The 17794-nt window shown below is 39.4% G+C and overlaps 1 protein-coding gene across 5 annotated transcripts in view; it reads left to right on the top strand.

Annotated features, from left to right (window-relative positions):
* Positions 1-17794, top strand: part of usp43b (ubiquitin specific peptidase 43b) — a 98002-nt gene that overhangs the window by 57481 nt on the left and 22727 nt on the right. For all 5 annotated transcript variants that reach the window (XM_061711358.1, XM_061711357.1, XM_061711356.1 and 2 more), the window contains 3 exons: positions 3389-3524; positions 4785-4929; positions 13750-13912. In XM_061711358.1, the coding sequence (XP_061567342.1) occupies positions 3389-3524; positions 4785-4929; positions 13750-13912 (444 nt within the window). The remainder of the gene's footprint in view (positions 1-3388; positions 3525-4784; positions 4930-13749; positions 13913-17794) is intronic.

The raw sequence follows: 17794 nt of genomic DNA, 5'->3' as shown, positions 1-17794 counted from the left end.
CTTGAAACAGGTGAAAATTGTCAAATAAGTTATTTTTCTGGTGATGACTCTAAATGTTGAAATAGCACTAATACCACATTCATTGATGAAATTACATAAGGGATGGAAAGGGGGGATGGCAGATTTACAGGGGGGGATGATTTGGACCGTTTTTATTTCAGGGGGGGATGCCATCCCCCTCATCCCCCCTCAACTCCAGTACTGAGTATGGAGAGAGTTTCAGGTAATATGACAAGAAATGCTTCAGAAAATATGTCTTATCCAACTTTGAATTAAAAAAAAAAAAACAGCAGGTCAACAAATCCACTAATGCATTAAAAAGACATGAAGGGTTATGAGGTGAGGAGTACAAGAAGAAGAAGAAATCTCAAATTTGGATCCAGGTGAAGTGTTAGTGAGGGCTGCAAACAGACAACATGGGAGTAAACTTTCAAACATCTTGCAACTGAACTCATTTTTCCATGGAAAAGGGATTAAAAACAAGCTCAGCGAGCCAAAGAGACAGATGCAAATGATGCAAAACACCTGCAAGATGTTTCATCTCTGCTTGCCAAACAAGCCAACGTGAACGTCTGAGGCCAAGGTTATGCTGACTTTTTCTGCCACAAAAAGTCAATCTATCATTATATTTTCTTAAATAAATAATTGAAAAACCCTCCATTTCGTTGAATTGTTGTTTTGCCAAGAGATATGCTTCTGTCTCACATGACTGCACATGTACAGCTGACCTTGTTTTGTGTGAATAATCCATCACAGTGGCTGAAACCATTCATTTATCAAATGAGCAACAAGATACGTCTCTATTATGTTTGTTTCTTACGGATCAGTGCAAAGAAAAACAAAAACCATCTCCACAGGCAAATGATATTTGCATTAAATCTGTGAAGAACTAATGTGGTCTTAAAACAGTTGGCGGGTTTTCTTAGTGATATGAAAAGTCATGAATATAAATTGCAAATACTTCTTTTTACTGTGGCCTGATTCATGGTTTAATGTACATTTTACATTTTTAGTGCCCGGAACGGAAATAATTACAAGAAGCAGGACAATTCAAGTGGATGTTTCAAATACATTTTGTGTCGTACTGCTGGTTTGTGGGTCCCTTCATTGTTTTCTGTTTCTGGTTGAGTCATATAAAAACCAGCAGAGCTGCGACACCTATGACAAACACAGTGTTTGTGGTTTTAAAAATGAACACAAGCAAAAACTGTTTTTTTTGGCAGTGACACAATATTTGTTTTTGGCAAACTTTGCTGTTTCAGTATTCTTAGATCATGTTTTTCACATATTTCCACGGTAACATCTATAAGCATTTCGAAGTTTCAAAGGGTTTTTTTTGGCAAATGCATCACATTTATTTAAAGAGTTTCTATTTCCAGCGTTGGCACTTTCCTCTTCAAATCCTCTGCAATTCACTCTGGCATGCTAGATATCAGTTTCTGGACCAAATCCTGTCTGATGACGACCCATTCATGCTGTATTGGTCCTCTGAGTTGATCACAATTTGTAATTTTCTGCTTGTCCGCCCACATTTTGAGAACTGACAGATTAAGATTTGAGGTTCCTTCTTGGCTACAGATCTAAAATTTCAGTGCCATGGTCTCTGAGACACTTTTGCCTTTTAACACGGGGCTTCATCAGGCTGGAAAATGCTCGGATCGTCACTAAACTGCTCCTGGGTGGTTGGGAGAAGTTGCTCTTGGAGGTCGTTTCACTGGTGTCAAAGTTACGTTCTCAGATGAAGCATCCTACCCGTTGTATGGGAAAAATGTAAGATTGGTTTTCTGCAGAAAAAAACATGTTTCCTACCGCGTTTCCTCGTATCACGCCGACAGTGAAACCAACTGAGACCATGCTTGTTTGTGGGCGTGGCGTCACTCACGGCTCCACCTAGAATACCTACAGAAACAAAATGTCCTCCAGCTCTGCAAGTGAGGAATATTGTAACTTGCTCATGAGCCTGTTTTACTGTGAACATCATATGTGACTCTATGGTGAAAAAATGGGGCTAAAAGTGGCTGCTGTAAACTGAGTTGTAAATGCATGAACGCAAAATATGCTTTTGTTCTGTATCCAAAACATTTCCACAGATATTTCATGTATACCTTTTATACTGGGTCACTGCACTGCAAAAACTCAAAATCTTAACAGGAATATTTGTCTTATTTTTAGTTAAAATGTCTCATTTTTTGTCAAAAGAATCTCATTTGGAAAAAACACACATTTTCACCTGTTTCAAGTAAATTTTCACTTAAAATAAGTAGAAAAATCTGCCAGTAGAACAAGATTTTTTTTTTGCTTGTAATGAGAAGATAAATCTTATCCCACTGGCAGATTGTTCTACTTATTTCAAGTGAAAATTTACTTGAAACAGGTGAAAATTGTCAAATAACAAGTTATTTTTCTGGTAATGACTCTTAAAATGACTTTTAAAGGAGCATGAGGCTCCTTTTAAGAAATGAGACTCTCTAGCGCCACCCTTCACCACGACGGCCGTTGGGGGTACTGCAGCCAACAGTGAAGCCGGCACGGGAGAACGGGGAGAACGTGCATGCAGCGTCATGTGACGTCACATCCGCAGCCCAGCGCGGGAAATTCGGGACCGAATTGCAGCACATTTTGCAGCACACAGCCTGTTCAAGGCAACGGAGAGATACACTAGAGGAATCATTCTTTTGGGTTTGGAACGCTTCATCTGACATTATTACTAGAAAACTTAAAATGTATACAGATTTTTTTCATAAATCTTGCCACAATCTGGCCTCAAGCTCCTTTAAGTGTAATGAGATTTTTTGAGTAAAAATGAGACATTTTAACTGGAAATAAGACAAATATTCCTGGTAAGATTTTGAGTTTTTGCAGTGTGAAAGTCCAGGAGACATCAAAGCAAAAGCAAAAGGCCAAATGTCTCCTTGAGGAACCAGTAAGATTTCCCGATTAGTAAAATCCTGGAATTGAACACTCATGTACTTTATTTGTCACGTGACTCTAATTTCTCCTGCCCACTTCTTTCACTGCTCTGCTCCCCAGACAGTAGAAGTGACCTCTCCTCACAGGTACCAGACGCAGTTCCTGTCTCTCGTCAGTCTGCTCTTATTCAAGGATCCATTATGTCCCGACACCCTGCAGTACTCATGTCAGCGCAGCCTAGGGAGAGGTCAGAGCCAAGCGCTCCCGAGTTTTAAAAATGCAACAGAGATTCTATTATTTCACACACACAAAACCAAGTCCTAATGATGTATTATTAATGCTAAAATGTACTGATTTATTCATGGAAGTCTTCTTTTGTCCCTTCTGTGCTGTAGAGGAAACTATAGCAGAGATGGCAGCGGAATAGAGGCCGTGCTGATTCTCAGCGCTGTCGTCTGTGTGTGTTTCTCTGCGGCAGGCCGCTGTGTGTGACCCTGGTGTTCAGCACCAAAGGGCAGAGGTACCTGCGGGTCGGGCTGGCCGTGCCTCTGTTTGGCTTCGTGGCCTGTCTGAGGAGAATGGTGGCCGACGAGGGGAAACTGTCCCCCGACCAGGTAACTCAAGGCCGGTGTTCTGAGATTTCTTCCTACCTAAAGTTTTTTCCTACCGTAGCGAAAAATTATAATTAATAAAATCAATCAAACCTTCTTGCTGGATGCTGCAGTTAACCTTTGGTGGTATGTCCATTTCCTGCTCTACCTGGTGATTTCCATCACTGCTTTTGGTACAAAACTGAATAACTTTTCAGTATACTGTGTTGAAGTTTGGGGAAATGCCTGTAAAACATATATTCAATCAATTTTCATTCTGCAAAAAAGAGCCATAAGAATAATCAGTAGAAAACGATATAGAGATCCAACAAATCCATTATTCCTTCAGTTAAATTTGTTGAAATTTCATGAACTAGTAGACAAATTATGTTTAAAGCTCATAAAAAAACTTTACCAATCAACATTCAGAAAAGATTTGAAAAGAGAAAGCAAGTATGAGATTTTTAAAAAACCAAGATGCAGGACAAAATTGATGGAACGTTTATGTGAAAGGAATCACTTTATGGAACAATCTGAATAAAGAAAACAAAGAATCCAAATCAAATATTACATTCAAAACTACAATTAAAGCCTGTATGTTAAGGAAATATAATGAAATATGTTAGTTGAGTTTGATTGACATACCCATAGGCGGCGGTAATTTTATTTTATTTTATTTTATTTTTGTTTTTTTATTCACTTAGTTGTTTTTTATTATTGGTATTTTTAATTTATGTTATTTGTGAAGTTATTTTTTGGAAAAAGGGGCAGATCAGATAAGATTCTTCTTCTTTCTGCTCCCTTTTCATTCACAATTTAAGAACATTTGTATTTGTATTTGTATTGAATTATTTATTTTTTTTGAATGAAAAAAAGAATAAAATGAAAATGACTTTTCCAGCTGTTTAATACAGCTGGAAAAGCACATTCACTCACACACAGGGATAAAGACATGCATTTGATTTGTCCCTCAAACGTATATGCATTAAATACTGTCCATACAAAGTATTAAAATACAAGAAACTAACCTTTTTTCTTCCGCGGCGATCAGGTAGCAGGATATTAAGGCCTTCTGAAGTCTGAAGTTGCTGCTATACGCATGCGCAGTCTAACTCGAGTAGGAAAAAATTATGGGTAGGAAGAAATCTCAGAACACCGGACGCCGTTACTGCCGGATCTGAGGAGGTTCTTGATCCGGCAGGTGGAGTTCAAGTTCACTCGTGCTGCGTTCACTGCATTCATGAACCAAATGGCATTAGGGCGTGTATATGTGTTCATCACCAGGTTATCCTGACCGAGGTTTACTCCACGGGGTTCCAGCGCTCCTTCTTTGACGAGGACGATCTCACGAGCATCGCGGAGAACGACATCATCTACGCCTTCCAGGCCCCGCCGCTGTACATCAGAGGAGGCTCCGCGCGGATCTCAGGTAGCTGCACGACTGACGACTGGAGCTCAAATCAGTTTTTGTCTTCATTTATATGCGTAACGCTTTATTTTTAGTCACAACAAAACTCTGTTGTTTTTATTATTACATCTAGTTTTCAGTATGCTGCTTTAATGTAAATGCACACACGTTTGTAACCAAGAAAGACGGTTTTATTGATTTACTTTGTTTAATGAAACCCTGGGAGAATTGCAGCTTCCTACAGGTGGTCCTTCGGGAGCACGTTAAAAAATATATAACTCCTCAAAGAGCTCTGTGAATTACATCAGCCCCATGCAGATTTCCCTTGTGCTGCCAGATTTATGTCTTCATCTTTTTCTCAGGCAGGGATGTAAAATGTGATCTGAGAAGTACTTCAGTGCATAGCGCCCCAATATTTCTTTTTCCCAGCTCAGGACAGGCTCCCCTGGCAACTCCCCGGCTGTGTCTGCAGGGCTGTGCACAGTATGGAGAGCAAGCATCAGCACTCGTGTGTGTGTTTAAAGCAGATTGTCCCGTCGCTCACAGTGACATGTTTTCCCTGAGTGAATACACGTTCCATCATTTACAGAAACTGCAGGACGACTGATTGTTTGCTGTGAAGCGAAAGCAGCGTCGGTGCTCCATCTGTGCCCGCGCACGATGCATCCAGGCACCCGCGCTTTGGCGCAACTTGCAGCACAATCACAGTAAAGTTGCACATAAAACACAAAAAAAATTAGATTCACGCTCCCGATTGTGAAAAGTTCTAGTAAAACTCAACCTTGGTAGAAGGGTGTTAATAATATCCACTCAATAAAATAAATATGTAATGTGCTATTGATGAAATATGACATCCAGTGATTTAATGATGTTCCTTCCATCTTTCCAAACTATTCTGAGCAGAAAAACAGGATACCTGAATATCTGCGTTAGCTCGTCATGTTCCATGAAAGTAAAGTGATTGACGAAAATCAGTTTTTTTTAAATATCAAATCACATAAATGATGTGTTTCCTTTCATGTCCATAGGACATGTTTTTGAGCCTCCACCTCTGGCCAGATGTGCTTTTGTTTCTGCTTCCAGTCAAGAAATAAGTTCATTTTTGTTTCATGTTCTGTGACTAATGCAGTCTGACTTTTATTAATCTTTATTCACTAACAACTATAAGATGACCATACACTGACTTGCAGACACAAGGCCCAATGCTGTAATTTCCCTTCAGAAATTAGTTAAATATTTATCTCGATTTACTTTTTCAGGCTCACATGAACTCACTCTGGCTCATTGAGCTTTTATTTTATTTTTTTGTACCTTTTTTTTTAACCTTTATCTTAGCATTTGTTGATTTATTAGACCTGAAAAAGAAATATATAAAAAAATATATACCAAAATACCAAAATGTTGTGACTAATGAAGACTTTTGATGGCTACAAACTTAGCTGTAAATGTAGTACTGAACTTTGTAAAAAAAAAAATGTTCAAATTTATTACCTTTTTTCCTCTCCAGTCAAAAGAAAGATCTATAATGCTACGGGCAGCCTGGTGCCATAAAAACTAAAAGGAAAGGGTATGATCCTTCAAGAGTGCTTAATTGGTTATTCATATATGCTTAAATTAAAGTGGAATGTGATCCTTGTGATTGATGCATGTGACAGGTAAAGTGACTGGACATGTTCGTGTGCAGGGACTCTGTAAAGCACGGCTATCAGAGTGGATTACTCCCTCGGGCACCGATTACAGTCACCCGATATATCAAGTGTCTTTAAGAAGAAGCTGCAAGGCACCACCTAAAACAGCCTTCACACAAACAAATACAACCCTTTCTTATATTGCCCCCCGGTACTTCTTTGCTGTCACGTTCTTTGATATTGATTTATTTTGGGTGTTTCAAAGTAACAGTTAGTTGAGGTTGTAAGTTCAATGTAAGGTTTTCACATGTGAAAGGTTTTTCGGAGGCCTCGTGAAATAGAAGAGTGGTTGTGAATTTAAATAAATGACCTCTATTTGATTACGTCAAAGGTAAACCATTGGATGGATCTCTTAAATCATCTTCCTAATCTTCCCTCTGCATGACATTAGAGCAAATTAAAGCCATCAAAGCCAAATGTTTATAACTTTTTGAACCACTAGATTGAGTGGAAGTAGAGTAGTTGCATCATCTGACTCCAAATTGAACGGATGTCTGATTTAGCTGATTCTGTCTTCGCCGTGAGGACTCCAGCGGTGAGTGTTTTCACATTGTGGAAATGATTAACGACTAAATCATTGGTATAAACACAGGAATGCTTATAAATACGCACCTCTACATGCTTCTCACTGCAGGTAAGGTTACATGATGTGAACGTCAGCTCCTAGATTTATGGTTTTTGCTTGGTTTCAGACTATTATCTCAAAGACTTCCCGTAGCAGATCTAGAGAAACAACGTGATCACCACACATGGGGCCATCTTTGATGATCAGATCGATTGCATAGATGGCATTGTTCAGCTCAAAAGGCTAAAACGATAGGAGCAATAATAGGGACGAGGTGATATTCCATGGGCCAGAGCCCAAAATTTCACTTGTCAGTACCACTAAAGGCGACAAAACTTACTTATGATTTTTGAAAAGATCCATGTCTGTAGATGATATTTTGGTATGATAACCCTTCCTGAGTGGCAGCTGTATCATAGTTTGAGTGACATTATGTGATGATTCTGTACTTGGTTAACCTTCTTAACACTATCTTAAGTACACACAGAACTTGATAGCCCAACTATAATCAGATCTCGACATATTCCCTTTAATAACGATGTAAATTTTTTTTGGCAATATTGTTATTGTTTATAATGTTATTTATAAAATTAAGCTGGTTCCTTATCCCCTTATCTTATGTCCTGTATTTGCATGTTAAAGACCAGTTTGTGACATTAGCCTAGTGGCTATTATAGTTTCATAGGAGCCTAATGATGCTCTTCTAGTTTAAGGCTCACAATGACCTGCAACAATGATATAGTAGGGGTATATTATACATTTACTGAATCCTTATGGTCCTGTGAGTATTCCAGTTTTTGTATTTTGTGTCTCTGTTGTTCCTAGATGACACAGGGATAAAAGATAGTATATCATTTAGGCGAAAATGGTGTAAAAATGTGTATTGTTTATAATTTAAAGAGCTGCCGTGACCTCTATGTTGGTCAGAAAGATTCACATCTTAGCTTGAATGAAAGCTTAAAAGGTCCCCTTTAAAATGATACCAAAGACAATATTGTGAAACATTGACAGATATCTAAACCATATGCACCAGCATTTAAAATGTAATTTTCTGAAGGGGGTGTTAACTTCGGGAGCTGATAACTATGATCCAGTTGCCACTCAGGAAGGTTATAATACCAAAATATCTATAGACATACATATTTTTAAAAATTATAAACAAGTTTGGTCACCTTGAGTGGTACTGATATCTGGTCTGGCCCATGGACTATGAGGGGTAACCAGCCTCCTTGAAATGTCTGCACATCCTCCCTTCAGCTGATGTTCTGTCTCCGTCCCTGGAGACTCGCGGGAGGACACATTTCTGTATCAGGTGTGAACTGAAGTTCACAGCTGGCCTGATAACCCAGGAGCCCGTTCATCGCAGGTATGACCCGAATCCAAGAAGCACGGGGACGTTCAGGTGGATTAAACCATGATATCCTTTACTCCACTCAGAGAGTCGGTTGTTATAATTCGTTTAGAACTTAAGAGCCGTTGGCTCTCATGACACCACGGCTCCAAGGGCTGCAGAAATCCAGCAACGTCGCTCCTGCATGTGTTCACGTCTGTTCAAACTTAAACCTCGGGGACGGCCACATGAACCAAAATCAAAACTAAATAATTAATAATTATGTGCAGAAATACATGATTCACTACAGAATTAAATGTAAATCTTTGGGTTTAATTATGTATTTTTTCATGTGGAAACATTCCATCACTTATTTATGTCTGCATCTATTTACGTTTGTATTTCCATATTTGTACAGTTAAGTACACAGCTCTTTCCTTCATTCGTTAAAGTAAAAGTTAAAGTAATGCACGATTCATAGAAAATCTTTTTTTAATTTAAAGTATATCTATTAAAATTGAAAATGCCATCAATTTTGTCTTTTAACCGTTTTTTAAACAATTTATTTGTTTTATCATGAATGCATTGGATTTTATTATTTTTATTAGTATTAGTTTTTTATCGTTTACATTTTTTTCTTCTTTTTATAATAATGGGGGGGGGGAGAGGTCTCAGAAATTAATGTATCAATTATCATACATCTGACCTTATAGGATTCATAAATATTTAATACTTAAATTTGCCTCTTGACGTCACCACGATGGACTTTAAGAGACTTTTCAACAGAATTGAAGTATTTTGGAGCAAAGTACCTCAAACAACTGACTGACGTGACGTTGGTTGACTCGACCAGGTCCATTTCCTCATTACTCAGTTACTAATTTACTCCCTACTCCCTCATTACTCAATTACTAAGACAAACACAGCAGGAGAAAGGTTTGAAGTTTATATCAAGGATTGAGTTGGCATTTGACAGTTTTTTGATTGGAGCTGCCAACATGAAGTCCAAGAAGACGTTGATGCACGTGTAGGAGGCTCTCGTTACACTGAAAAAACCTTATACATCTATAAGAGAATCATAAAAACCATAGTTCTGGACAGATCAACTGCATGGTTCTTAAAAAGAAAAAAAAAGCTCTGGTTAGTTCAACAACATCAAAATGGCTTAAAGACACTGCAATGGATCAACACAGAATCCTTTCAGACGGTTCACAAGCTCCAAACCGCCGGTCCTTCTTGAATTCTCCAGACTTCAGGCAGTCGTCCAGTGCAGGGGATTTCAAATATTTAATGTGAAGCTATTTTGTTTAAAACGACTTCATTTATCATTTAGGATGCCATAAATGTCACATTTGTCATTTTTGTGTGCGTGAAACCTCTAAAATTGAAGCTAAAGGTTACATTTTGGTTGATTTACTCATAAAGTCTCAAAAACCCAGGCGTTGTCAGTATAAAGTAATATTCCCTGACCTAACTGTATGGTAATAACCCGGGTGTTCCTACTAGACGTCAGAAGCAAAATAACCACCTCTGATCAAGCCCATACTGAAGAAGCTTGCAGGGCTCAGCAGATGTGCAACCACATCTGTGTGGTGTCTTGTGTTGTCTCGTCCTGTGGGAGCCTGCTGACGTCAGCTTAGTCACAGCGTTAATTGCTCTGGTCTGGTTCTCCCAGGGGACCGCTCCTGCTTTAGACCTTAATTACAAACGTCCAACACACAAATATAAATGCATTTAGAATACATTTGTTAATTAATTAATGATAAAATGTTATTTTAAAGGGGACCTATTATGAAAAACAGGTTTTTTCTTGCTTTAACATATATAAAGTGGTCTCCCCTCAGCCTGCCAATTCAGAGAAGGAGGAAAGCAACCAAATTCTGCAGTGTCTGTACAGCCGCCCGGATGAGCCGTCCAGTATGACGTGGCTTTTACGAGCTGTTTAGATTCTGCTCCCTTTCGTTACGTAACCAAAATGCAAACCACGCCCACAACTATAAAACCGTGTAACTGTATACGAGCGTCCGACTATCATAGCACTGCGTGACATCGGACGCTCTCTGTCCATCTCCCTCCAGCAGCTGCCACTTTATTGAGGTTTTTGTAGTGAAATGAGGAGGAATCATAGAGATAACTTCTCATTTCAAGTAACTGGATCAGCCGTTCCTCATCCATGACTGTTTCCTACAGCGCTTTCAACGCGAGCGACAGGAAGAAAATAGAAGCAGGGCATCCGACAAATGTTCAGCTCAAAACGGCGCGCCGCGTCACGCTGTGCAGCGCTGCGGTCAGTTAGGACAGTCCAATAGAAAATAAAGCAATGGAATTGATTTTGGTGCTGACGCATCGCATGCAGTTATGACACGGTGTAATAATAACTCCGCCGGCCGGAGCTTCCACCATTTTTTTGTAGCGGTGTATCGCGTCATCGCGTCAAGCAGCCAATCAGCACAGAGCCTCATTATCATAGCCACGCCCACTCAGAATCCCTCATAGAGAAGGAGGTTAGAGAATGAGATGATAAAGACATGGCTGAGAGGCTGAATTTCTAATTTATTTAGCAAAAACAATCAAAAGCTTGTTTTTAAGACATTCAAGGCCTGTTTAAAATAGACATTGGATGCCATAATAGGTCCCCTTTAAATAAGGGGTTAAATCAATAAAAACTGCACATACTGTACATTTCTTTGAAGCATCGTGGTTTCAGCGTCACGGCCCATAGGTACCGTCTCCAGGAGCTTTTGTCCGGGCCGTTAACTTCCAGTTTAGGTTCATTTGAATATTTAACAGCACTGCAGTATTATTGCTTAAATCTGTTATGAGTCCTGGCACATTCCTGGCCATAGAATGAATAAAAGATTTGTCATGAGCAACATCAATCCCCACCAACCCGCTATGAATCTGCTGATTTGTTGATTTGAATAAAAAATATCAGCGTGACAGTGAAGAAATTGGGAGGACAAGGCGATCCATAAACGGCATGAATTCAGGCGTTCATTCAAAAGTAATGTAAAGATATGAACTCCTTAATTTTGTCTTAAGCCATGGGACATTGTGGCTGCTGTTTATCAGCCCCAAAATATTATTATTTTATCATTATTTCAAATTTAAGCCAATTTAATAGTCAAACTAAGCTGCAGATGTTCATCTATAATCTGACTTTTTGAACCTCCTTTTTTTTTTTTTGTTCTGCTGTGCAAAAGGGGTTTATGGGAATGTTGGGGGTGGAGCTGTGTCTGTGTGAGGAGCGGATCCCTGCGGATCCGGAGGTGTTTAATTATGGGCTTTCACGTGCTGTGGCAGTGTTTAGCATGGCTCAGACTGTGAGGCACTGATAATGAAAGGAGGCTGCAGGTAGACGGGAACCATGAGTTCACAGGCTTCCTGCGGTCGCTCGGTTAGTCTGCAGCTTTTTAACAACTGGAGATCAGGTTCAGCAGGTGCGTGGGTCAAACACGTTTTAAACTTGTGTGCTGCCTGTTTCTCATGGTGTTGAAGTTTGGGGAAATGCCTGTAAAACATATATTCAATCAATTTTCATTCTGCAAAAAAGAGCCATAAGGATAATCAGTAGAAAACGATATAGAGATCCAACAAATCCATTATTCCTTCAGTTAAATTTGTTGAAATTTCATGAATTAGTAGAGTATAGTATTCTGCAAATTATGTTTAAAGCTCATAAAAAAAAAACTTTACCAATCAACATTCAGAAAAGATTTGAAAAAAGAGAAAGCAAGTATAACTTAAAAGGAACAGAGATTTTTTTTAAACCAAGGTGCAGGACAAAATTGATGGAACGTTGTGTTTTTGTGAAAGGAATCAATTTATGGAACAATCTGAATAAATAAAACAAAGAATCCAAATCAAACATTACATTCAAAAGAACAATTAAAGCCTGTATGTTAAGGAAATATAATGAAAAATGTTAGTTGAGTTTGATTGACATACCCATAGGCGGCGGTAATTTTATTTTAATTTTATTTAAATTTTATTTTATTTTAGTTTTTTTTATTCACTTAGTTGTTGTTTTTTTATTATTATTTTTTGTAATTTATGTTATTTGGGAAAGGGGCAGATCAGATAAGATTCTTCTTCTTTCTGCTCCCTTTTCATTCACAAGTTAGGAACATTTGTATTTGTATTTGTATTGAATTGTTTTGTTTTTTGAATGAAATAAAGAATAAAATGAAAATGAAATGAATGGTTGCAGAGGTCGTGTCAGCAGTGGGGAGAGTCATCACGGGACTCGCTCATCATTGTGAAAGTTACAGGCTCATGATGAGCATAAACACACAACTTCACTCCTAAAACTTTCCCACAGCTCTCAGAGGTCGTTGCTCCTGTAAGTTGAAGCATATGATTAAGTAAGTTTCCATACTTGCTTGATTGGAGCGACATTAATTAGTGAAAAGTTTAGCATACTTATCCTTACACTTGCTAAAGGCTGCAATCAGAAGTTTCATATTAATGCTGTGCTTTGATTAGATCTGAATAGGTCTTGCCCTTCACACAACCGCCGCTTAACGTTTTCACACGCCTTTTATTTGCCTAATAGGAGGCATGTATCAACAGAGGCCTGCTGCTTCATAGGCATCTCCGTCAGAGGATGCTCGGCGGTGGCATTTCCTTTGTCAGTGGTGAAGTCGTCTTTAATGAAACTATGTGGTTTGGGGTTGCGGTTAATCAATACCTTTCCGTCTGTGTCTGCAAGACCAATTAAGTGCATGATTTATCACCGTGAACCGACCGCGGCTGACCCACATGCCAAAACCCGCAGGTTATAGTGAGAGCGGCTCCTCTGTCGCCACATCTCGCAGAGATCTTACAGTCTCAGTTAGTCAGTCAGTCACACTCCTCCGTGCTGGAGGAGACGTGAGGGGAACGAGAAGAAAGTGGTGCTGGCTTGGCACCCCACCAGGACAGGATGTGCTGCAGAAGCTGCATCAGATGAAGCCTCCTGCTGAGAGAGCAGGCGGCCATTGGTCCGTCTGTTCCCCCCCGCTGAGTCACCGCTCCTCAAATAGAAACGCTGCCGTCTCGCCAGTTTGGATATCTCAATTCTGCTATTTACTCCGTCTTTCAGGTGCTAAATTCAGTGATAAACAAAATTAAACTGGGCTGATCGAATCAGCAAGAGCTATTTTTGATGGAAACGTTATAGTTTTTTTCCTCTCCTCTGCTGTTGACTGTTGTATCCGTCTTCTTTTTTTCTTTCATTCTCATTCAAACATTTTCCTGTGTTCTCCTTTGTAATCCAGGGTACCACCACAGTTTGCCGTCGTCCCCATACGCCGCGGGTCCCGAGGGTCAGCGATTACCTTCGTCTGGGACGCTGTCGTCGGAGTTCCTCAACCAGGGCGTCCCTGTCAAGATCCTGCTGCTGGTGTGCAACGCTGCTGGAGGAGGCCAGCAGACCGTCAGGTACGGCCACATCACCCCACGTTACACACCAACTCTCAGACAAGAAGATAGAAATCATAACACTGTTTAAGTCCTCCTGAACTCAGTCACACACACACTCACACACTCACACACTCACCTCTGCCACAACTGGACTATATTTTAGTTTGCACTTTATACGCTATTTTTTAACCTTATATTTCATGTTTATTTTAATATTAATGTGCCTTTATTGTCTGAGTGGAAGTGTGGTTATTTTTTAAGTTTTGATGAGCTGCTGGACAGTTGAATTTCCCTTCAGGGATGAATAAAGTTCTATCTATCTATCTATCTATCTGAAACCACAGCAGACGTGTACATTCAGTGTTTGCAGGGCCTCTGATTACAATCCAGCATCAGAAAAAGTCAGGATAATATGGAAAATTCAAAGTCAGGCTTGCAGAACACAGTGGTACCTCGGCTTACGCATTTAATCTGTTCACCAAAATGTTGTGTCTGGGAATAAATGTACCTGATAAGAAATAAAGCAAACATGAATACCTGCTTCCAGCCTTGATAAAAGTCCCTACTTTTTGCCATGTAACTAAAGGTTTGTAACTTGTGTATGCTTTAAGCTCAATATAAAGATACATATCAAACAGAGACATGATAATAAAGCATCAAATATGATTATAAAGTTTCAAAACTACATATATTGTATACTATTCATACAAAACAATGCACAGTATATACTCCGGACTGGTTTGACAGTCATAAATAAAAGGATGCTTCAATTTAAATGTATTTATATAGCGTCAAATCACGAGAAATATTCTCTCAACACACTTCAATAAGACAGTTCAAGTCATTCCAAAGTAGTCGTATTAATACATTGCTTATAACAATAACTATTTGCTTCTAAGGAAACCAACAGATTGCTTCTTTTTTCTCGATACAATCCCCCACCCTGAGCAAAGCCTCCCCTTTAGCCTCCCTAAACCTCTGGCAGGACCAGACTCAGGAAAGCATCTGCCTGGACCGGGTGGGGGTTGAGAGGACGGGAAGGAGGAGCGAACAGCAACGACAACAGATACACGTCACGGAAAACCCGATTAGGCTTTAGCATAACCAATACCAATCACATGAGCACTCTGACCACCGTCCACTTCAGTAGCAGGTTGCATTATGGGATAAGATATAGATAATTTAGACTGGTCAGTTGCCTGCTGGTGTTTTTGCAGGAAGTAAAACACCTTCCAATTATTTTTAACTTACTCCACATTGTACAGATGCTAGCAACCTGCACACCGTAAACAACATTTTGTTGACATCAATATATTAGAAGTGTGTTAAAGCGACACTACGTAACTTTTCCACCTTAATATCATATTTCCAGAGTCATTGTGATGGTACATCAACTTCCAACAGGTTTAATGAACCTCTGTCATGGTCTGAGGGGTCTGTATCACCTTCACTGGCACTATGTAACTTTGAGGAGCATGGTAGGAACCCTTCCACACTAAAAAACTACAAATTTTTACAGCTTTGACTGCTTTACGGCATACATCACTTCCCCCTCCTTCCCGATTCGTAGTCGAGACGAAAATGGGCGGGGCGTGGAGCCCAGAGCTCCGCAGAAGCTGGTGTTGAGTTAAACGTGGAGCTGGTATCATGGCCGAAACAGCGAAAAATCAGAAGAAAATAAAGGTTTTATCGGAGGAGGCCTTCAATCAATTTTTGAAAGGTGAAAATGCCTATTTTGTGTTGTAAAACAGTTAAAAGCAATCCTGTGAGCTCTAGTGTTTATATTATGAAGCTCAAGAATGATATCAAATCATATTTAGGTAGAAACAACCTTTCATTAACTGTATTTGGCATTCAATCAATTTTTAGCAGGTAAAAAGACCCATTTTCAGGGGAGAAATCAGATTCTGGCAGGCAATCACTTTTTGGAACGACACCGGCGTTCACTCGCTGGCGTGAGCTGAAAGACGAGGAGGGATGTCCGACCGATGGGGATTTATGGGGATAAAACAAGACACAGAATTGTTATGATACAAATGTAAATGTAGAGTTCTATGTTCAATAAGAATAAAAATTAGAATGTTTCCACATTCGTCTTGGGTTTTGGTAATTCTAAAATTACTGACAATATCAACAACAGACACAGAATAATAATAGTGATCATAAAATTGTGTCAATGAGGAAGCTTTATAAAATAATAATACAATTGAATAGAATTACAGCACTAGAGGAAAGAATGCAATGCAAAGAAAATGTATAGAACATTTCTACTATTTTTCCTGAGAACTGTAAAATTGTGCAGGGTTGATCTGCAAAACATTCAGTTATTCACAGGTTATAAAGTATTTTTTTTATTTTGTCAGTAAGTGTGTTGGACTACTAATTTATGACGAAGTCCCTCTAAAAAACATGACAGGAAAAAGGTGCCGTAGAACAAAACCAGAGTGCATTATCAAATGCACGCGACGGGGACGGGAGTTTTCCGGCAGTACGCGCTGGTGCTCATGGGAAATGTAGTGTTCTTTCTGGTAAAGCACTACCGCTTTTGTCCAAAGGAGCCGCCAAACTCAACAAAAGCTGAAAGTTACATTGTGCTGCTTTAAGTCTAGAATGCAGTTTTAAAATCAACCTGATTTGTGTGGTAAATATGCAAATGCACAAGAGGATCAGTAAAATAATGTTCCTCAATGAAAGAGTTCCTTCTGAAGTGAATAATATAACTATCAAATCCCCAAAAAACTCCCATTTTCACATTTTCCTCCTTGATGTGACTCAGCGAGAGTAGTTACAGGTTAAACGATTGAGGACTCTGATATCTGGCTCGGTGCAGAGATCCATCAGACATCCGTCTCACTGACAGAGTCCAGAGAGATCGATACAGGTGAGCCGGCAGACACTGTGGTGAGAAACTCTGATCCCATCCACGAGGGTCAGTATCTCTGTTCGTCCTTCAAACGCCACGCTGTCATGGCTCCAGCCACCCACCAATCTCGCCCTCATCAGACGACAGCTGGAGGCCTGGGCTGCGCCAAGAAAATGACATTGGCTTCACACATGGAGACTCTGAAACTCCAGTTTTTCATTTGTTTAGTTTCTTTATTGACCCTGAACTGTGAGAACAGAGTGTATTTGTAGAAACTCAGTGGTGCACTTCTTTGCGTCACTTCCCTTCAAGTTAACAAAGACCAAGCGTTTCACCTCTCTTATGTTGATTACGGCGTGGAAGCAGGCGGATGCTCAGAAAAATGATAGATTTTATTATCTGATCTGCAACTCTGCTTACAAGTGGAGATATATACCAGCAAAAATGTTTGTCTCGGAACAAATAATGATAAACTTCTCCATATAGTCCATCTAAATGGTGATTTTTATCACCATGAGCAAAGATCCAGCCTGAAAATCTGCACATCTGCATGGTTGTTTTCATTCTTTATTGTCTCAGTTTGTGCTTCTATTGGTAATCTATTGAAGGATTCTGCTCTAAAGTGGCTCATGATCTTTAATAATTATTTACATTACGACCAGAGGTGGGTAGTAACGAGTTCCATTTACTCCGTTACATTTACTTGAGTAAGTTTGGGGAAATGTTGTACTTTTAAGAGTAGTTTTGAATCACTATACTTTTTACTTTTACTTGAGTAGATTTGTGAAGAAGAAACTGTAACTCTTACTCCGCTACATTAGGCTACGTTGAGCTCGTTACTTTTCTTTTATCCCCTCCACATACGGGTCAATCTCATGACATCACTGAGTGATTCTTTGGGAAAAAATTTTGTTTTTGCATGTTTTGTCACATTTACACAGACTCAAACACACACAGAGTTGATATGAGTTCATGGGCTTGTTCTAGTTCTGCCTGGTTAAAAAAGAAAAGTACAAACGCTTGAAATTTTGTGCTAC

The sequence above is a fragment of the Cololabis saira genome, chromosome 21, assembly GCF_033807715.1.
Source record: "Cololabis saira isolate AMF1-May2022 chromosome 21, fColSai1.1, whole genome shotgun sequence".
NCBI classification, from domain to species: Eukaryota; Metazoa; Chordata; class Actinopteri; order Beloniformes; family Belonidae; genus Cololabis; species Cololabis saira.
The sequence above is the reverse complement of the archived record's forward strand: the minus strand, read 5'-3'. Positions and strand labels throughout refer to the sequence as shown.